The sequence below is a fragment of the Thermobia domestica genome, chromosome 11, assembly GCF_964235325.1.
Source record: "Thermobia domestica chromosome 11, izTheDome1.hap1.1, whole genome shotgun sequence".
NCBI classification, from domain to species: Eukaryota; Metazoa; Arthropoda; class Insecta; order Zygentoma; family Lepismatidae; genus Thermobia; species Thermobia domestica.
In genome coordinates, this window is record NC_137464.1 from 236,867,232 (window position 1) to 236,890,521 (window position 23,290).

Here is a 23,290-nt window from a genome sequence, read left to right on the forward strand (position 1 = left end):
TGATATTTCGGAAACCAGAAGCTCTAGAAAGATGTCGTTTTCACTGATCGATTGCAAATTTTGTGTAGATTGTTCAGTTGTAATTGAATATTTAAAAAGTAACCGATATTTATTACATTGTTTAGGGGTACACTGGAAGTATTGAAATTTTAAGTAAAGCATCATATCCTACGAGTTATACATTCCAACACCACACATTTGTATACGGGGTTAGAATATCTCTTCAGCGTTTGTTTCATGACCAAATTATAATGAAAAACGAAGGATAACCATTTCTCCAGTCTAAGTTGAATCTTTATTGTTTAGAGTGTTTTGCCCAATGAATACCATATATCACTGACATTATAATTAATGTGTGTATAATGTAATTTGTTTGCAAGAAGAAAGAAAACACTGATCATACATGAATTAGAAACTCCAACCGGAAGTAGGTTCAAATCTTTGAAACGGTCTTGAGATATTGAAAAAAAAAAAAGAAAAACGAAAAAATCTCTCCTTTATGGCACCCCTTGCCGATTTTTTTTATCAAGACGTCTTTCACTTGTGCCTGTAAGAGATTCATGCTCATAAGTGAATGATGCGCTGTGTCAAGAGCGCAGGTTCAGCTAGTAATAAATAAATCTATTCTATAAAAGCGAATGTAAGTTTCTGTCTGATCGCATGACGCAGTAACTACTAAACCAATTAAAAATGATACATAACATGATTATCAACCTTACGTTCACCAAGGGTTATATGATATTAAAGTCAATAAAATGCATATCGTAAAGGAGAAGCGGGGGTCAATTTATGCGGAAAATTGAGTAGTGATCTGTAAAAATAATCGAAAACGCCCAATATTAGTGTTAGTTTTTAGGGTCGCTGACTTGCATAATGACATCCTCGATGCCATTTAAATCCAAATTCATCTTCCATCGGCGAGAACGGAAAGAGGGTGACTTACGACATTTTATCATTAGCACTTTCATTGTAATGCGTATGCTAAGGGAAAAGAGTTGAAGAAGGATGAGGAGTTTAGGTGGAAAGGGGGTGAAAAGGATGAAGTGTAAAAATAATCAATCTTCCACTAATCATCCGTCTCCTTTATCCTAAAGGTTATAACCGTGAAACATTAAACTTAAAAATAAATAAATAAAAAATAAAAAAAAATAAAAAAAATACTGTGATTGCCTATATTACTACAATTAAGTTGATAAATTGGTGTTTCTTGTTTAAACAAATCATACAGAAAAAAAAATCGTAGTTAAGTTTATTTTCGTAAGTCAGTGTATTCACTTTGTAGATTAAGATAGTGTTAGTGACTACTGAGGTTAGTATTAATGATGATCTGGTTTCTTGATAGGTAATTCCAGAGAAAAGGGTAGTCGCGGAATCTCAACGACCCAAAATTTTAAATTGTTTACATAAATGCCCTTAAATAGGTTTTGCAGGTAATATTTCGTCTCCTCTGCTGCAGCCTTCCTCCGTCTGTACAAACGTTTATTGAAACCAAAATATCCCTCGCATCCTAAAGTGACTGACTTCTTTCTTTAAACAGATTACTGTAGACCAATCTTTTGTCATAAGAATTTTAAAATTTACCGAATAACTGCTACTAGGCAAAATATACATTAAAATCGTAGAACATTGGAAATATTGATAGGTGGAATAATCTTATCGTAAAAAGTAATTTCAGAAAGCTTTATATGGGAGGATGTTAATTGGCGGGTGTATGTGTGAATGGAGTCCTAATTACTCAGTTCATGTAACCTTTATTCAAGTACTCACTTCCCTTCATTTCATTTTCCTATTCCTTCTTACGCGTGTATTGGTTCTGTGTAGGTGCGGTAGATATGAGGTAAAACTTACATATAGGCACAATAGGACACCTTAGATGTGAGAGCTCCCACATGGTTAGAGTACGCGTTTTTGACGCGGGAGATTTGGATTCGATTCCCGGTGGAAGTTCGTGTGGTTCGCTTCCCACTTAATTGTAGGTCCACGTTTCATATAGCCTCGTTGCTGTAAGGGACGCTAATCTTATGTAATCTGTGTTATATGTAATACAATGAAATTTTTCTTCATGTTTTCTTCTAGATCTGTTCCAGAAGTTATTTCGTCAGGATCTTTTGGTAGCTAGTTTATTTCGTAACTTTCTGCTGGCAGAAAGAATTATGAGATCTTATGATTGTACACCGGTTTCATCTCCAAAGTTGCCTCCGACGTATCAGGTTAGTTGAAATTATTGATTATGCAATTTTCTTTATTCCATTTTGTTTCTACTATGTGTAGTTTTATTCAGGTCACCTATCTCAGAAATTTTGTATTCTAACCGTAAATGAAATTATATAAAACAAGTGTGATCTTTATATATTCCACATATTTTTCATGAAAATGTTTGTAATTAACCGTTTACCTATCAATAGTCCTTTGGGCACAATGTGTAAAATGTATGTTTTGGAAGCTCACGTAACAAATGACAATGCCGTTTATCATTCCTTTATGTTTTTTGGAAGTCTAAGTCTGTTTTAAGAGCATTCAATATACTTCAAAGTGGATATTAAACATTCTGATTTCATTTAAGTACACGTAATTTGGTACCTAAATTCCAGCTTTAAATAATATTGAATTTTACTATACCTAAATAGGATGAGAAATGTGTAACTTAGCTAAACTATTCTTATAAGGGCGTAATTAATAATATTAAACCACTTTAAGAACTATTGTATTAGTTTTTACTTCAGAATAGCAATAGAAAATAAAATTCTTTATTTTATTTATTTATTGTTTTACTAAATACTTTATATACGATAATCGAAGAAATAACCGATTACATGTCACACCCATCTCTTTATAGGTGCGAAGTCAGTGATATACAAAGAGTGAAAAAAAAATAATGACTAAACCAGGATTGGAATCCAGGTCTTAGACTTGTCGTGACGATGCGTTAATCATTACGCTAGCCAGTCCACTCCTAGAGGTATTGTGTAATGTTAACATTGGATTGTCCAAGTACAACAGAATTTGTCGTACAGTCTATGTAATCTGAGTGGTTGTGCATCGACTTTAAGAGTGAGAGAATGTGTGGCTGTTTAGGAATTGACTGATTAGTCATTAACGTGTCGACACGGTAAGCTGGAGACCTAGCTTTTAATCATGGTCCAGTCGTGCCTATTTTTCCCCTCTTTGTATATCATTTACTTTGCATGAATTTTTCAAATCAGTGAATCATAGTATTACAGACATATTCCATCATTATCTGAGCAATTGACTTGGGAATATTTTCAAAGAGTTCGTGCACGAGACACAAACTGCTTGTAATAGAGGTATATTAAAATATTGGTGTCTAATTTTTACAGTGTTCTAAATTATAATTCATGTTTAATTTTCATTTTTAGCATCCAATGTGGCAAGCGTGGGATTTAGCTTTGGATCTGTGTCTTGCCCAGCTGCCTGCTATCCTTGAGTCTGAGGATCAATTTGTTCATTCTCCTTTTTTTGAAGAACAATTGACTGCCTTTCAAGTGTGGCTTAGTCTTGGGTCAGCAAAACGAAACCCACCGGAGCAGCTACCAATAGTATTGCAGGTACAATTTCTTTTAAACTGTGAGTTCTTGCAAGTGTACGCAAAAAGAAGTATATTATAAGGCATAGTGTAGATTAGTTCAGGTAGGCAGAGAAAAAAATCTTACCTCGATTGTCTCAAATGTTAGTAAATTTAACAGGTATTAAAATTCTGAGACAAAGCAGAAAAAAAAAAATGGTTGGAGATACAGGCCTCCAAAGGTGGCGCCGGACTTCACGCCATCACGTGCAATTTTCGACAAAATATTAAAATGCTGGAACGCGTGAAGATATTATTGCTTTTTGTTTTATTTGAAAGACTGATTCAGATTATACGTTCCATTTGGAAATATATGTCCAAGTTCTCGTGAGGTAGCCTTCTGAATTTTTTTGGGAAGTAATATGTATATAAAAAATGCCAGTCCCAAAAATTTTGAGTTTTTAGTGTTGATCAGTACCATACAGTATATATCCTGAAAAACAGAACTTCCATTTTTGAGTTGAATAGGATTTATAAACAATTGAAAATGTTATCATACGTTAAGCCAGTTACCGTTACCACATTCTCACATAATTATTGGTCTCATGAAATCAAAATCTAATCTTTATTTTGCTTCAGTATACAGGGTGTCTATTGGTCACGAAAGTCATGAAAAAGTCACGAAATCAGAAAACGGCCATGAAAGTCAAGAAAAAGTCACGAAATTTAGTTTTTGGGTCACGATTTTTTTTTTATCTGTACAAATATAAATGCATATCGGAAAATTTTGTTCTATAAAACGTCAAAATTCACCACCAAAAATGTCTATGGTCGGCTTTAGACGCTACCAAATCGCAACCAAAGTATGCTTCTATCGTATGTATGAAAATTCGGCTTAATTCGCACCCAAATTCGTACTTGAGAATGTTACGAAATTTTATGATTTGGTAAAGAAAAGGCCACGAAAAAGTCACAAAATTTGATTTTGAAATTTTAATAGACACCCTGGTATAGAAATAAGTAACACACAACTTCCAAACATACTGAAGCTTGTCCGAAAAGTAATGTCATCAAATCTAAAAGCTTTTTTTTAAAGTTATGTGCATAATAATAATAATAATAATAATAATAATAATAATAATACCTGTACATTAAAATTCTTCAAAATATTGTCCTCCTGCGTCGATACATCTTTGCTAGCGGGATTTCCAATCTGCATCCTTCTATTTTTCTTAATTCTTTACTCTTCCTGTGTGGACCTTGAAACCGTTCAGGTGGAATTTCAATCCATAGTTTTATGCGGTAATCCGAAACTCGCTTCCTTGTTACAAGTACATTCCATATAGCATGGAAGGCTTTTTCTCATAGGTATAATAATACAAGTATTTTATTTCCCATATTTTAAAATGAGGAAAAGCAAGATTACTTCTCGATAATCGTGGAGAGACTAGTAGAAATAGGCTATTAATATTAAAGATCCTTTTAAGGAGGGATAGAGGTTAGGTAAAACTAAATTTAACGTTTCAAATATGGGAGCCGCTCGTTGAAGTCCCATGAGAAGAAAGAAAGAAAGAAACAAAACATAAAATAGCTTTTAATGTACAGTGTTCAAGTTATTTTACAGTTTTCTTATAGTGCTAATACTAAATTCTTATCTTCTATAGAACAGGTGACTGGCACATCATCATTTGAGCGTGTTGTTACGAAAAAGAATGAGAATGCTACCAGCTCAGCAGAAACTAGTGGTATGTTAAACAAGTATATTGGAAGGTTCTACGTGTTTTCACATCATGCTACATGCAAGCATGTGTTTCTATACCACGTGCTAGATATAAATATTCCACAGACGACATGTACAAAGAGAACATTGTCCACCATCGCCAGTGATCGGCAAATGATGGAGATCAACCAAGGTAGCTGATATTTTAGGATCAAAGAAGAGAGCACACCACAGAAGACATCAACCTCGTCCAGTTGATCAAACCCCAACTCTCTAAGACACTCGGTCATTGAGAGGCACCTAATCACCGGATTCTCTAAGACGCACGGTTATTGAGAATTCCAACTCCCCTGTCTAAGACGCCCGGTCATTGAGAAGCACTTATTCAATATGCCCTAAGACGCATAGTCATTGGGCTCCTTTAATCTTCACCAACAAGCCTCCAAATAATTAGAGGAATTTGTGCTTATTTGTAATATTTTGTATTCAAGAGGATTTTTTTTAAATAAATGGTGCTGGAAAAGTCCAAACTCCCGGGTACCATCTTTTAGCTCTACCCTAAAAGACAGAAAACTTTACAATATAATCAAATATCAAGTGACGAAACCTAAAATAAACTGCACCTCAAATAAGATTAAGCTTCGTTTGTCTGCCAGAAGCCAAGCTAGTACTGCCCAGTTATTTCTTGGTTGTGAAATTTAAACAAAAAATTAACTTCACAAAGACAAAAGTAGGTTACGTTACCACTTTCGGATTGGGCTCATGACTCCGTGCACATATCTTATATATTTATATCGATATCGTGAAAACAAGATCACCTGAATCATCAAACTTTAGCGAAGTCAAGACGCACATTAGTGGCTGCAAGACTGGTGTTCTTTTTAGTTCTATCTGCAGAGCTAGAAGAATTCCTCGTAAGATACCAGACCGTCCACTGCTTCTGTCCTGTCCACTTCCATTCCCCAATCAAGAAGAATATGAAGTAACATGTAGCTACATAAATTAGCAAGTGCTTAGAATTTAAATTAATAATTTTTAGAACTTCCCCGTGTAAAAAATTGTAAAAATGTAACTACTGCCCATGTATATGAATCATATGGCAGTTAATGGTGAGAGCTGTGCTTGCTTTTCTGAATTACTGTACATTATTCTCTAACTAATCTTCTGGTAAGGATTATTAAACAGCAATAGATTTTCTCCGTTTAAAAGTTGAAAGCTGGAAAATAATATAAATAGACCTGAAAAAATTGAGAAGGAATGTAGAATTTAAAAACAAACATCTAGGAGACAGCCTGTATAGTTTGTAGAAGTCATTCGTCTTTCCCTTACGTTAGAAAATACAGTTTCAAAATAAATATATAATTATTTCCATCGTACAGAGTGCGCTAATAGGAGCTATTTACAGGAAACATACTTTTTGCGTAACATAACTCGGAGCACCTAATTTGAAGTAATTGGAATTTTATATTGGCTTTACCACCTTGAAAAATTAAATAAATGAATTAAAGTTTTGCTATTAAGTATATGAAAGAACCATTGAATATATATATTTCGTACTTTTATTGATATTAAAGTGCTTTAATTTCTTTGTTGCAGGTTCTTTTAAGCCAAGTTCATCGACTACGTGCTTTGGAATTGTTAGGTAGATTCTTAGACTTGGGACCATGGGCTGTGAATTTAGCTTTATCTGTTGGTATTTTTCCATACGTTCTAAAGTTGCTGCAGAGTTCGGCACGAGAATTAAGACCACAACTGGTATTTATATGGGCCAAAATATTAGCTGTGGATAGTGTAAGTTGTTCTTTATTTCAAGTTTCATTTCTTATGTTCGTATTTTTATTTTTAATTTTTTTTTCATTTAGTTTACTGATATTTTTCTTGACTAGACTAGGCTAGATTAGACTAGACTAAACTCGACTTAACTAGTCTTGATTTGACTTGACTAGTCTTGATTTGACTTGACTAGTCTTGATTTGATTTGACTAGTCTTGATTTGACTTGACTAGTTTTGATTCGACTTGACTAAACTAGACTATTTGATTTTACATGAATTAATTACGAGGCGTGTTCAGAAAGTAAATACCGTTTGAAAAGAAAAAAAAAAGTTTGTTCAAGCCAAATTTATTTTTACATGTTTCGTTGAGGAAGGTTTCGATAACTTGGTCACACGCTCTCACAGGTGTTTGAACATTGGTGGGAATTATGTTGAAAAATAGCTGAAGATGTGCTCTTTCATGTAAAAATAAATTTGGCTTGAACAAACTTGTTTGATTTTTTTTTTAGAAAAAAAAAAAAAACGTTACTTACTTTTCGGACATACCTCGTAATATTGTTTATCTGAGATTGCGAAATCGAAAGTTGATCTAAGTTTAGTGTTTCTTGTTCTGAAGTAGTTAAAAGCGTTTTTATATTCATTAGAATTAGCTCAAGAGGATAAACAAATGAGATTTAAATTGTCACGGTAGACATAGTACTGCTCCTGGTGAAATTCAAGTTTTGTGATATACAACATCGTGTCCGTGGGTTGCGTCGGAGATCTCTTCCTTTCCATGATCCTGTCTTTATAATCCGTTTCCTTTAGCCTAAAGAACATACGGACATAACATAACGAAAATTTTATTCCACTATTCTTTATGACGCCAGATTCGCTTTCTAATTATGGTTATGCTCTCCATTAGCAAACTGAGCATAACCATAGGACGCTAAACTAAATAAATAATATGCAATAAAGCAAGTCTGGCAGATTATTATTAACTTAATAATAAAACTAGCTACTAGCTATATTAGGCCTGTTTCGTCTATGTCTCTGAGACATTTGAAGAATTTGTTCTGTTGCCATTCTCTGTCATAATGTACGTTGAAAAATTAGCTCTAAGAACTCGTATCTGTAAGTCATATTAAATGCACTGAAAGTAATTATAATATAAGAAAGTAGTAAATAATCACTTTCCAGATACCTCTTACATAACTAATTTGTTCCAATACCGTAACACTTAAATTTTAGAAGTGTAGAACTGATTTAAAACAACCGATGCACGTTCACTAACCAGCAAGCACTCTCAGAATAAAACCATATTTAAAATTGTACATCACATTTTCTCAAAAATCAGTTGCTTCTAAGAGTATGCCTTTGAGCATTTGTATTCTTGGTGATATGCTTCGTGGCAACAAATTTTTAAACAGAACTATTCCTCAGACCCCAGTTATATTATCCCAGGGTTTATATATATACACACACCTTGATTCCCTTCGTCTAGATTTAGTTTAGGCTTCTTTGTCCTAATAATTTGAGAATCACAAATTCTATTAGAAAATATGTTTTGTGGATAATCTTGACTTCCTTAATATGGTGGTTCATCATCATAGGTATAGGTATTCTGCTATTGTTGTCAAGTCACTTATCGCAACTGAGAAGCTTCCATGCTGTACGGTTCGGCTAACCACGTTGTCTGCACAACTTTCCTGTCTCGACACCATCCATCAACTGTAGTCTCTTTTCTGCCACCATACTGCCTAGCACGTCCCTCATGATAAAGTTCCTTCTAAACTAATGCCCCAACCAGTCTCTCTTCCTCTTTCCAATTGGCTCTAAAATCGTTCTTTTCTCCCCTATAATTTCTAACATCTGGTTCGTTTTCCACTCAGCCCAGCTTTCTCTCACCATTCTTATCCACACTCACATTTCGAAGGCTTCTTGTCTTTTTTCATCACTTTTGCGTAATGTCCGTGTTCCTGTCCCACACAGTACAATTCTCCACACGAAGGATTTTGTGGGGCTTTTTCTCAACTCTGTATTCAGGGACTCACAAAATAGGCGTTTCTTCCACCTAAATGTGTAATAAGCCAGAAACAGCAGAATCCTAAACTTTTTAGAATCTCTCATATTTTTTTAATAGTAGTATTAATATTCTTCGTGGACGTACCAATATATGAATTGTTACATTAACAAATAGCTTCATAGACTCTTACATGGACCTAATTGTTGACAAAATACTTTCTAAATTCTATAAAATGTTTCTCAGTATTAAAACGTAATTTATAACTGACTTTGAATTTTACTTTTTTTGTTGCATTATTCAAATTGCAACAATTTTGCCCAAAATAGAAAATAAATGCACTGATTGTATTGTTGCCTTGTGGTTTGATGTCTTGTTTACATCAAAAGCTCCTTTTGTAATTTTTTTCCGTATTGTTCCAACATAGAATAGTAAAGAATATTCTTTGGACATACTAAATCTGGATGAGGGGAAACTAGATAAGAATTAGGCTATTATAATCAGTAGGTTTACTAAAAAAAATTTAAATTACTATGGAGTAGATCCTTGAGAATGAAAATGCTCAAAAGCGTGTTCTTCGAAGCAGGTAAGCTTGGAGAAAATGTGAAGTATAATATAGACTTTGTTCTATTCTATGAATGCTTGCCTTACCGTAAGCATTCATCGTGGTTTGCTTTTTCAGTACACACTTATAAATTAATGTATTGCAGGGACACTAAAATTCAGATCTAAATCCAATAGCCAGATCAGAGGTCAGGTCGCCATTTTTTCTTTGTAGTTCGAAGACAAACAAAGTAAAAGCCAAGTGCCTAACGCGAAACCAAAATATTCGGTCGCTAATTGCTACCTGCCGACCCAAAATTTCGCACCCTGGTGTTAAAGTATAGCAATAATACTTAATGCTAAGTTTTCAGCGTACATTGTGACCGAGGAAGACAACAATGGAGTTCTTTAAATATGCCACAGAGATTTAAAAAAAGGCATAATACAGCTAGTTTTATTATTAAGTAAATAAATAATATCTTTGTTACAGTATTGTGTGGGTAAGGAAGGAGAAATAATGCAGTCGTGACGTAATATTCGAAGGTACTATCCCACCTTTCGCCCAATGAGACTGATGTGTCAAAATAGGGAGAAACTTATCAGGGTATCTGGAAAAATTAAGGTTAGTATAATAAAGAGTACTACAAGAGCGTCCAAGATATATCCGTACATTTAATGCCTAGACAATTACGAGAGATGAATTAAAATTACCCTGTACTGTTTATCGATTTAATCACCTGTTAGTGTGGTACATTTTTCCCATTTGACTGCGAACTTCTGTATTCAGACGACGTAAAATCCAGTTGGAATTGAAGAACTACCTGAATAACTTCGTTATGCTTTAGCTTCCGAGAGGCATTGGTTCACACAATAATTGAACGATTTCGGCTGCAATCTTTAACATCGTGGTGTGCAGGGGACAGGTTGGAATAGGGGTAGCATTAGACACGGCATGAACAGTCACGTTGCACAGATACGGAACTCCGATTGAAATGTAATTTGCCCACCACTGCACTCTGATGATAATGACCAAACTCAATAAGGCATGTAACCTTTGCATACGTTGCAATCTTTTGAACTTCCGTTTAGGTGCCTCACAGGTTACCATTTAATCAGATTTATCTATTCGCTGTTCTTGAGTTTGAAAGTAAAACAACTAGATCCACTGCTGTGACGGTACATTTCCAATACCTTTAGGGATGTTAAATGTTTTGAAACGAAATAGTGATTAATGGTGAAATTGAAAGTGTCCCTCGTGTGAAGCTCTGTCATGAAGGGATATAGAGGGAGATGCGGATGTAGAGCTTCACATTTTCGTCACCTTGGCCATGTTGGAGGTAAGTAGTTAACACGACTCCGAGACTTCCTTTCTTCCCCCAGGGTTGGCCCCAGGTACGCACATTATCCCGAGGCTGGGTAACCCTACAGCCTGTAGATGCAGAGGCGACGGAAAAGTTATCCGGTTCTGATCATCCCGGAAATCGAACCTGGGTTCACCTTATTTCAGCCAGATGCTCTACTGCCTTGGCTACCGAGGCCAGTACTGACAAAATGTTTATTTTTAGCGTGTTACGATGGTAAAAATGTGACAAGCTAATAGTTTGAGTTTGTATCAGATACAAACTCAGGTGGCCCCTACAGTAATTAACAAATGATATTTTGGGCACGTGATTGAAAGTGACCCCTTGGGATCAACTGTCTGAAATTTGGCTGATAAGCATATGTTTCGATGCGGAGTGGAGTCGAAAACCGCATGTTTCTATCTATCACTGTTCTTAAGATAGCGGAGGTATGACAGACAAACAAGACAATAACAGTAGCATCCTGTAAGGACCAGTAATAACAGTAATAAAAAGAACATGAACTCGTGATGGAGATCATTTAAAATTCAATCCAACGAAGATAATTGCGGAAATACGAACTTTGGATATCAGCGTATTATATGTTGCTTGGCGACATTCCAGTACAAGATAGTTATATCCATAGTAAGGATACGATACTTTTAATGTTAGTAATAGCTAATATAATACTATTAGTAGTAGTAGTACATGGTAAGAGGAGGCCATAGTTGCAGTGGGTGCGAGCAGTTCCGGGTTCGATTCCCGGTGGGATTACTCGGTCGAAAAAGTGTAAAAAACTTGTTCTGGCCAGTCATCTTGAATGAGGTTTCCCTGGGTTTTCCTCATTGACACCAGGCAAATGCCGGGGTAGTACCTAACTTATAGATCCCAGGCCGCTTCTTTCCTTCCATTTCTCCGGATAGTGTGCTCGCCGAGGGACGTCATCCCTAATGTATGTGACGGGCTAAATGGCCATAGATGCTGGAAGCCCAGACATCTAAATCCTAATAGTTGCAATGGTACGTAGTAATAGCTGCTGTATTGTTTTCCATATCATCATGGCTACTTTCTTCCTAACAATTTTCAGTTTGTTACGAATTTCAATTCCCGCCGCCGCCCTGTTCTGTATCCCACAAAGCTAATTATTGCAACCGAAATGTGTAATATTTTTGTTTCTTTCCTACGGCATAATTTTTTGCTTGCTTTCGGTCAATTATGCGTGAACTAATGCTTCTATTGTATCACTATGAGTGGCAATTTTTTTTTTTTTTTTTCTCAGTGGGACGACTACCAGTGCAGAGCTAAAACTGCTGTTAGTGTCGTACCTGAATACATAAATTACTAATCCTATCAAAAATACATACAAGTCGAAACATAATTCTTAGTGCCAACAAGGGTGGAGTTATGAGTGCAGTTTCCTAAAATTTTCCCATTTATTTGCGTAGTTACTGACACCTCCTTGTGTTACATATACTTCAGTTGTATCTTCTTAGAAAATATTAATTGTGAATGTTCGATCCATTTTGAGAATACTAGCTTCTCAAGTAGCAACTTTTATTATTCTTTTAGACCTGTCAAGCTGATCTAGTCAGAGATAATGGGCACAAGTACTTCTTGGCCGTTCTGCAGGATCCTTCTATGGATGTAAGTATCTATGAACGTTTATTACTAGTATTAAAACTACTAGCGGTATTACTGACAAGTGTAAGTTATGCTGCGGTAGCAAGATTGTCTCAGGTCTTTTAACACACAAATGCTCAACAAATGTGTTGGTTATACACATTAAGGATGCTAAAACAATACAATAGTCGTACTTCATTTTATCATAACTGTGTTGATAAAGGCATTTTCTTCAGTGTTTTGGCTGAAAGCACTGAACCTTGATCACAAAGATAAGAAGAACTGATAATACATCAAAGTATGCAATTTAACATCGAATTTATATAAAAGAAAGCAAATATTGTTTACATGTGTTGTGTGTCTTGCTGTTTGTTTTTCTACGATATTTTGCAAGCTTCACTGTTTGTTTATTAATGTAGTCCAAATTTCTGGATTACTTTTTTCAACCGCTAAACTCATGTTTCTTTTAGGGGGCCGCGGTGGCTCAGTGGTAGAGCGTTCACCTCTGGTGCTTGGGGTCCCGGGTTCGATCCCAGCCCCCGCCAAGTGAGCTTTGTGGTGGACAAACACCGTGTGTGTGGGTTTTCCCGTTTCCTCCCACTTTCTTCATTCCACCATTTCATTCATTATTCATTATCACCGTCTCCTTTAGCCTAACCGGCATAACCGTGGGACGTAAAACTCAAAGATTTCATTTCATTTTTTCATGTTTCTTTTACGGGTAGCAGTGAACGACTAAGATATTACATGGTGTCTACTGATACTGGAAATACTTGAATTATACTGGAATTTAATTTTGATACTGGAAATACTGGAAATATACTGAAATTTTGACTCACATACTGGAAAAATCATGAAACATCAATACTTTTTAAAATTGTTTTAATAGTTTTAGAAACTATTTTGTATCCATTGAGATTGTAAAATTTTCCAGAGCAAGAGTTGTATACATTTTGTAATTAGATATTTAAAGCAATGGATGGAGTAGAGCAGCGTTTCCCAACCGGTGTGCCGCGCGCGAATGGACCGCTGGTGTGCCGCGAGGAAATCGAAACAAAATTATTAATTCCATAGCAACCAAATTGCAAGACATAGGAAAAAATGTATATTTTTGTATTTCACATTACTATAAATTTCTACCATGGAAAAAATTACTGTAATTGGAATATATTATTCTACATCTATTACTGTGTAGCAGACAGTATTTCGGCTCGTACACATTTCCACGGTTAGCTGCTATGTTACGCTTCAATTGAGAGTCATACTAACACCGAGAAACGGAAGCACTTGTACGGTACGCGTCAAGTGAACGTTCGTAGAACACTCATTCGCACGTGAATGACAGAACAACACTTTATTCAACAGGTGTGTTTTGACCTCGATGCATCGCAAGCTGTGTGATTGCAATAATATGCACCGGTTTTGGTTAAAACAGCAAAATTACAAGTACAAGACATTTGTTTGTTCGTTCGTTATTTAGTGATCTTCGTTCTTAGTGAAAGGTTGGATACAGTTTTCGAAAAAGAAAGCGTATTTTTAACAATCTGAGTCCTATATTTCATTGCAATTGTTTTCTATTTTAAAATTAGAATAAAAAATAAGCATAATGAATTAGCATAGGGGAAAACCAGTGATCGAGCTTTCATCTCTGTGAGAAGGAGATCAGTAATCACAGAAAAAAATCACTATGGTATTTTATATTTGCAAATAATAATATCTATGAGTGTGCCGCGAGAATTCAAGTTACACCCGTAGTGTGCCGCAAGTTGAAAAAGGTTGGGAAACGCTGGAGTAGAGGGTTGTGAGGGGAGTTAGGAGGCCCTTTAGAAATGTTTAAAAAATCATTGTATTTCAAAAAATCAAGGTTAACTAAATTTATTAAAAATAAAATATTCTTTTGATGGTAAAACAATTACAAATCTGAAATCATCAGGAATGTGATTATTCCTAAAGAACTTTAAAAAAAATCATTGTATTAGGCACAGGAATTTTGCTGATAGTTATACTGAATATATTGGAAGTATACTGGAATTTTGAAAATTAAACTCAGACACCCTGTATTAAAACTGTACTTCCAAAACTATGTGAATTTACAGGAGGTTACATGATTAGTTTCTCCTGCTACCGCTTATTTTTATTGTGTAACTTGTAAGTTTCCAGCATTGATATCCATAATTAAAAATTGGGCTCAGAGAACATAAACGGAAATCAGTGTCTGTTTATTAATTTCTTTTAATAATTTTCAGGGCAAAGACAGAACTCTGGCCGCATTTGTTCTTGCCAGTATAGTAAACAGTTACCAACCTGGCCAAGAGGCCGCGTTACAAGGAAACCTTGTGTCTATTTGTTTAGAGCAGCTGGGGGACAGTAATCCACTTCTCCGCCAGTGGCTTGCCATATGCCTTGGGCGCTTGTGGACTGACTATGATAGCGCCAGATGGTGTGGAGTTCGTGACATAGCTCATGAAAAATTGTATACCCTCTTACAGGATCCTGTGCCGGAGGTGAGTAATAACAGAATATTTACTTACTTTAAATACATAAAATTAGTTCATGTTGTTTAGGTTTAGCTGCATGTTCTGGTAACAGGGTAACTTGTATCAGTTTCAAAGTGATACAGTCAAAAGCCTATAGGTATGTCGTAGCAATTGAATGTATGGTCAGTGATTATACTAAATTAGACTTCTGAAGTTTTCATTAATGTAGTCGCAATGGTTCGTCAATTTTATAAAATTAGTTTCAAAATAACGTTAAAACAGTCGGAAGGAAAATGAACACAACTTCATGTTTGAAGATTTCTTCTCGCAGGTATTAATGTATGACCTATCTGATTATTATCCATATATATTTTAAATTTACACTTGGAGTCGTTTCTCGGTGCCTCCATCAGAGTAGTAAATGAACTGTTCTATATAATACTAAGTGTAAATCTGCTGTTTTTAATAATAATAAAATAAAAAGAGTAAAAAGAAAAAAAGAAAACAAACTAATATGTTGCTCAAAATTATAAACATCGAAGAATAAATGCACCATGATCAAGCAGATAACGCACGAATTTTGTCCCATAGTCATTTGTAGTCATATTGATGTTTTCTATTCGTATATAGAAGTAGTATAGTATTATGTAATACCTTCTGACATAGGTTTCCAAAAGAAGTTTAGTAGATTATGATAATATAGACAGTGATAAACTTTTTCGTGATACTTAATGCCTTAGAAACGTCGATTTATTGGTTTCATACTGACGGCAATTAATAGTTACAAAGTACTATTAAAATGTAATGGGGTATTTGTACCTATTTTCCGTATTCAATTTTGATGAAAAAAAAAAAATACTCTTTTTTTTTTGTTTGCATATTATAAACATCTTTCTGTTAAGTACAAAGTGATATTTTAGCAAGAAACATACACAAAGTTAACAAAGTTAACTAAATGAACACAGTTCCCACCGAATCCTGGAAAAGTCAGGGAATTTTAAGTAGAAAATTGTACTTTTCGAAACCTGTCTTATTCTAGTATTACCTAGCTTTTGGTAGGGGGTATTTTATAAAATAAATTAATTTGTGTTGCAAAACTTCTCTACCTACGTACACACACAATATACACGTACATGCTTTGTAGATGAGGAACCCCCCTGGTGGGGGAAAATATAGGTTTTTTTTTTTTTTTTTTACATTATATATATAGACTGCAAATTTGTAAACTGTGACCTGGAAAGTTCAGGGAATTCGTGCTCGCTAAATGAGTAGAAACTTTCATTAAGAACCTCACGCGCATCTGAAAATCTCCGTAGCGCATGTGCGTCCATAGAAAAGCATGATTTGGGTACAAACCTTGCATCCAGAACCTCTCGGCCAAAATCTTGCGTGTTCAGTTCCTTGCGGGTCGCAATCTCGCCTGGCCATAAACCTCAACGTCGAAAATATCGTGGAACGAATTCTCGCTTAGGATAAAATCTCGCGATAGTGATTTCTTCGGTTTGAAATGTTCTATACATATATATAATGTAACATATGCCGTGAAGCCTCCATTGACGGACACTTCGATAATGCAGACGAATCTTTTCTGATATTATTAGGGACAGAACTTTCTATTTCACGGACACGTTTTTCCAGCATTTTAGTAGGTTCTTCATAACGGACGGGAACTATTTTCAATTCGAAAGTATTTAACACAGAAAGTATATTATGCAATTTGGAAATAAATGTGAGTACATCATAGTAGACAGAAAATTAATTTCACATGTTCCTGTAGTGATAAACAGGAAACCGATTTGAATGTGGTGAAAAAAAAGCTATAGAAAACGCTACCTTTTCCTCTTAAAAGCGCAATTTTTACTGCCGCTGGGATACGTGTTTGCTTATTTTAAACGAGAACTTTTCACTCTGAGGGCCTCGTTAGATATTATATTTTTTGCAAAAATTTGATCCCCCCTCCTCTTCCTTAGGATACACATTTAACCAAAGTAAATAGAAAAGTTCAGTTTGATGTAGGTACTAACCATATTTAAAAAATCATTTTAAACGGTTCAGCCGTTTTTTCGTGATGCGATCACAAACCAGATCACTTTTATTTCTTGTGTCTGGAAGGGAAAAAGTACAGAAATTTCGCTCTTCCCCCCCTTAAAAAGGGAATTCTCTAAAACTCTGGGACACGTTTTCACTTATTTTTAATGAGCAATTTATAAACAGAGTTTTATGTTCTTAACATAAGGAATTCATAAGATAGTAGATTTTTGGCGTAAATTTCAAACTCCTGGTAACATTCGCAATTTATACTCACGAATGGTTTAACTAAAATAGATTCGGTGGATAAGATTTAATGATTTATATCCATTCATTTTGAAGCAGTCATTTTTTACTCTTCTAGTGTCTAAAGTAATAATTTCTGGTCGTATTTTTCTCCTTCTTCTTATTATTTTGAAAATACATTGAATTTGTGAAAATACATTAAAATTAAAAAAAATACTATTCTTTATTTTTCCAGTATAACATTTAATATTAAAATCTCGAGTATTCTTATAGTGTAGGGTATTTCAAAAAGCATGACCTGATTTTAAAAGTCCATATGTATTGATAAAAACATACTGCAAAAATGGGATAAATTGCAAAATATTCAAGTTTTAGTTATGCTATTACAAATGCTCTATGTGTCCACCAGTAACTACACGAACAACATCTAGACGATAAATTCGTCATAAACTTCGGAAGTGCGAGGCCGACCTGGACTCTTACCTTTGCACAAACACCCTGTCTCTTCAAATTGGTGATACCAACGACGATGTTTTTCGGTGCAGGCGGATTAATGCCAAAACGCCGACGAAAACACGCTGAACCGAAATCACCCACTCAGTCTTCACAAACTGCGAAACACACAACTTCTGGTGAGCGGATGTCATCTGACTGACTGCAAACTGAGAAGACACATTGACTAACATCTAACGCCGCGCCCATTCAAACAACGCTCATTTATTTGCCGGCACGTCCCATGTTCCGTAATCATTACCGTCCAAAATCAGGTCATTCTTTTTGAAACACAGTGTATGTATACAAGATGGATTTCAATATTCATCCGCTGTGTAATAAGACATCTGCTGCAATGGTAGAAATTCGAAGAATACCTTTTCTTTGTTTTTCAGGTACGAGCAGCGGCAGTGTATGCGTTGGGAACATTTATCAACAGTGTGACTGAACGGAGTGAACATGCAAATAATATTGATCACAGTATTTCCATGACTCTTATCAATGTTGTGACCCATGATATGAGTCCATTAGTAAGAAAGGTAATAAACTGTTTCCAAAATGATTGTAGAAATTTTCTCTTAAGTGCAAAACTGAAAATATACTTCATCTTTTAATGTGATTTTATTTTCGTAGCAGTATGTGTATTTCTGGAAAACATGTTTTATGTAGTCTTTTATAAAGTTAGTTTCTGCAAAGGCTATTTTAAATGGTAAATATCCGCTAAATGATATCTGTTTATTTTTTAATTCTTTAAAATAAGTTTAGAATATATGTAACGAAGAGTTTAACATACTTGCGTCCGCGCTGCGTATGTATGGCCTACAATTTAATTCCCATTATAGGATAAAGTTTTAGAATTGTCTCAGCATCATTGTATAGTTCTTTATGAAATCTTCTCCCCGTCTTATAATCTTTGGCATGCATGTGCTCCAGTTATTTCTACCGAAAAATGGCAAATAAGTTACACATTTTTGTGCGGTAATAATGTTTCAACGTCGTTTCTAAGAGAAATACACGTAGTGCCTAATTTACCTGTTTCTGTGTATAATGTGATTTTTTCTTTCGTTTAAAGGAGCTGGTTATCTCCCTTCAGTGGATGGTGCTAATATTTGAAAATGCATTTTTGGCTGTGGCTTTACAGCAATACGAAGAGGAAAGATCACGAGAAGGAACTCTCAGTCCTCAACTGGGACTACCTGGAGGTTTGTACTTTACTCTTTTTAAAGTGTGATTTCGTGCTCGTGGGTTTTCTCGGGGTTCTCTCGTTTCCTCACACTTCCACCATTTCACTCATCTCTCATCATCACCGTCTCGTTTGGCCTAACCGGCGTAACCGTGGGACGTAAAACTTAAAGATTTCATTTCATTTTTAAAGTGTCATTAAAACATACATTTACTTTATTAAGAGTATAAAGATTTTAATTAGTACTAAAGTTTAAGCGTCTGGCTTAAAGGAGGAGAGTGCTTCAACGAAAAGAAATACACAGACAGAACTACATGGGCTGTATTCTAATTATCACTTGCAAAATTTTCTAATTAGCTCGTAGCTGTTATGTTCCTTCCTTCCTTTAGCAATATGTGATTTAGGGGCCGCGGTGGCTCAGTGGTAGAGCGTTCACCTGTGATGCTTGGGGTCCTGGGTTCGATCCCAGCCCCCGCCAAGTGAACTTTGTGGTGGACAAACACCGTGTGTGTGGGTTTTTTCGGGGTTCTCCCGTTTCCTCCCACTTTCTTCATTCCACCATTTCATTCATTACTCATCATCACCGTCTCCTTTAGCCTAACCGGCATAACCGTGGAACATAAAACTCAAAGATTTCATTTTTTTCAATATGTGATTTAAAATATAATACCTATGTAGAAGGTAACTGCTACCCAAAACTTGCCATTGACTGGACACAAGACAGCCCGAATTTATAACTGTTATTTATTTTCAAAATCTTGGTTGTTTATTTTCAATATAATTGTGTTGAAAGTTCGGTACAGTTCTATTGATTAATTTTGCCGATCCGGTTAACAGCAAACAGTGACGTAACTAGGAGGGGCGGCAAACGGGACTTGTCCCGGGCACCGGATTGGGAGGGCGCAAAATTGGGCAAATATTTGGGGGAGCGTTTTGGGTTGGTTGGTCAAGGAGGCGCTAATGTTAGTTCTTGCCCCGGGCGCCAACTAGCATATTTGCGTCACTGACAGCAGTCTTAACTATAAATATAGTAGTATGTAATTATGGTATTTTTTTGAGGAACAATTTCACCTATTGTATGATTGATTTTTTTTAGAGTCGTTATTTTTTTCGCAGTTATAAAAGTAAATTGTCAAATTTCTGGTGATAATCTATTACTTAAAAAAGGAACTAAATAATTCTAATAAGCAGTGGTGTTAAATGTAACTTTGTAATGTAGATAAATACATGGAAAGAGTACCCTTCATGACAAACGCCTGAGGTGGTTCACGTTTGATTCCTGGTGGGGGTACTATACATTGTTCAGCGTAAGCTCTAAACTCCGATAAACAAAATATTTATATCCTTCCGCTTGTCACAAATACGATTGGCTAGTGATGTATCACTCCCACTCCTCACGGGGAGGAGCAAATTATACACGTGCATTTTGACAATACTGTCTCGTGTTGTCCAGATACTTACAGCAGCAGCGGAAAAGAAAGAAAAAAAACTCGAAAGATTTAAAAAAAAAGTATTTGAATTTCGCTGGTAAACAATTGTTGGTTAGTGAGTAAAGGTTTAATTTGTTGATGTTTTACCACAACACTCGCAGAACCGGGATTCATGTCAGCCATCTTTCAGACTTAAAAGCAGAACACCCGTCCACAGTTGAGTTGGCGCCAGAATTACTGCGCATGCTTAGTGTTTATTTGTTTTGTTTCATTAACCACACTCGATTGCAGTATTATTAGATAATCCGTATTATATTTTTGTCATTTATAATAATATAGCAGTTTTATATGGAGATTCATATAGTAATCATATGAACTATTTTGCGGAGGAGTACAAGCGTCGGTAGGCCAACAGCAAATCAGCGAGATTTAGTTTCACGTGGCTTTGTTTATCGCAGTTTAGAGCTTACGCCGAACAATGTATAGTCTCGGATGCTAATCTGACTAGTGTTTGGTCCTCATTTTCATCCATGGGATCACGGTGAGTCAGTGCTAGTGCACTTACCTATGGTACGTGGGGTCCCTGGTTCAATCCTCGGTCATGTAAGTTTGCTGTGGACAACATCGAGTTTTCTTGGGGTGCTCCCATTTCCTCCCCCTTTCTCATTCTACCAATTCTTCCATCGTCGTTCACTTACCTTAATTATCCGTCTCCCTTAACCTAAAAGACATAATCATTGGAGATTAAACTGAAAGATTTCATTTCATTTTGTATTTTCATCCATTTGATTTCAGTTTTTAAAATAAAAATTGCAAGGACAGTATGTATCGTACGTAAACTACATATCTCGTGCAATCTTGATTTTTTTTTTAAACGCATGCTGGGTATAGCGTTGTTTCCCATGTTATTAGCTATGAAATTTTGGGTTTGGACTTAATCAAGTGTTCGCAAACGAAATTCATTAATTTTTATTTAGATCAAGAATTAGGGAAAAATATATTGAACACACCTGTTAAACGTTAAGTACAAATGAAATAAAATTAAATCAATCTTTATTTTTAACGTCCTGTCATTATAGCTTTTAGGCTAAAGAAGAGACAGATGATAAATGAAAGTGAATGAGAATAAAACAATTGGTGGAATGAGAATGTGAGAGGAAACGAGAGAACCCTGAGATAACCCACGTACGTAATGTTGACCATCACAAACTCTCATACAACGTTGGCATCGAATCTGGAACCCCTCGCACCAGAGGTGAACGTTCTAGCATTGAGCCCATTGTGACCACCAAAACGTTAAGTAAATGTAATGTACACTCATGTCCAAAATGATTGTCGCATATCTATAACTGTCTTCTTGTAAGAATATAATTTGATAATGATTTTGCAGGGCACTTTTAATACTGATACTATGTGTATAATCGGGAAATGTATATGTGTGGTAAATTTCATAGGAAAAGAATCATAAATACGTAAATTAGAATGAGTAAAACAAAATGTTGCTAAATGGACAAGAAAGTTTTATTTTCGTTCTATTGCTCTTATTTACTGCTCTTTTGACTTGAAATTTGCCACATTCATGTCCTTGTCGATTATACACATACTAACATTGTAAGAAATACTGGGCGAGTACGTTATCAAATTATATTCCTACAACAACATATTTATAGATATGCGACAATAATTGTGGACATGATTGTACACTAAAAAAGACTTGCTAAAACCAATAAAAGACAGATATTTTTCCGCATCGGAAACCTCATTACTAATAAAAATCATTCCTGTCTTATATAGATCAGCTTCTAAAAAAGTGACAGAGTTCAATTAATCAATCAAACACACGAAAAGTGTTGTCAAATCTTCCAAATAAATTATAATTTGGTGTAAGATGGCTACACTAGCGGTAGTTAAACATCGAAAGAGACAATTACATGCAGGATCTTTTATATCTGAAAATAATCGCTGTGCCAATAATTATCCCCAAAATAGTCATTTTAATCTGTAAAAGACTGCAAAAATTGACTTACAGCTTGACAGATTTTCGCGTACGTTTTCCATGTTCTTAACCTCGTAAAGGAAATTGTGTATATTCAACATTAGTTGAAAGTTTCCTTCACTTTACTATTTGTAAGAAGTTTTCGCTGTAAATTGGCTTCCCCGCCTTCCATTCTATTATGTTCGTTCGATTGTATGGTCACGTTGAAATAAAATATCGCCGATCTTTCGTAAATTTTGAGATTCTTTGTTTAGTTATGCCCTTATGGAGAGCAACGCAAATGTTTGTGTTACAATTTTAAAATACTATTGTACATTCGTATAAAGATGAATTAAAAAGGACGGGAGAGAGTTGTATTGCCTTTCAAACTATTTGTACACAAAATAGTATTTCTGTAAGTATAAGGGTATAATAGAATTTCTTTAAAAGTTAATAAAATACACCTTTGATATACAAAAAATGAAAAAAATGCACGACTAGATCGCGAATCGAGCCTAATTCTCCAGCTTACAGTGCCGATGCTTTTATCACTTTGCTACCCAGTCCGCTTTTTTGAACAGCTCCACACTGGCCTACTTGAAGAGGGACAAAAGTGTGTGGTTGTTCAGGGAGCGAATTGGAAAGCCTAGTGGTCAACATATCGGCACTGTAAGCCGGAGACCGGGTTCGATTGTAAGTACAGACATATTTTTTTACTCTTGGTGTATAATTGAATTCTCCCTTGTAGGGGAATTGATGTGGTATAAAATCGATTATTTCCTTCATTTAAAATAAACCTGTTTTAATGCATTAATTTTTACTGATGCATAATCGTGACTGCCCATCAAGAAGCGTAGAATAGTGCTATACCTAGTTCTCGCATATCATGCATTGGACAGCTTACTGCATATTGGCCTGGATTTGAATCCAGCTTTTG

General features: G+C 35.4%; 1 protein-coding gene across 1 annotated transcript in view; it reads left to right on the plus strand.

Moving 5' to 3' along the window:
- raptor (regulatory associated protein of MTOR complex 1) overlaps window positions 1-23,290 on the plus strand; it is a 95,830-nt gene that overhangs the window by 33,019 nt on the left and 39,521 nt on the right. Inside the window, exons 8-14 of the mRNA XM_081731831.1 lie at window positions 2,077-2,210; window positions 3,378-3,566; window positions 6,840-7,034; window positions 12,472-12,546; window positions 14,769-15,026; window positions 18,161-18,304; window positions 18,838-18,967. Of these exons, the coding sequence (XP_081587957.1) occupies window positions 2,077-2,210; window positions 3,378-3,566; window positions 6,840-7,034; window positions 12,472-12,546; window positions 14,769-15,026; window positions 18,161-18,304; window positions 18,838-18,967 (1,125 nt within the window). The remainder of the gene's footprint in view (window positions 1-2,076; window positions 2,211-3,377; window positions 3,567-6,839; window positions 7,035-12,471; window positions 12,547-14,768; window positions 15,027-18,160; window positions 18,305-18,837; window positions 18,968-23,290) is intronic.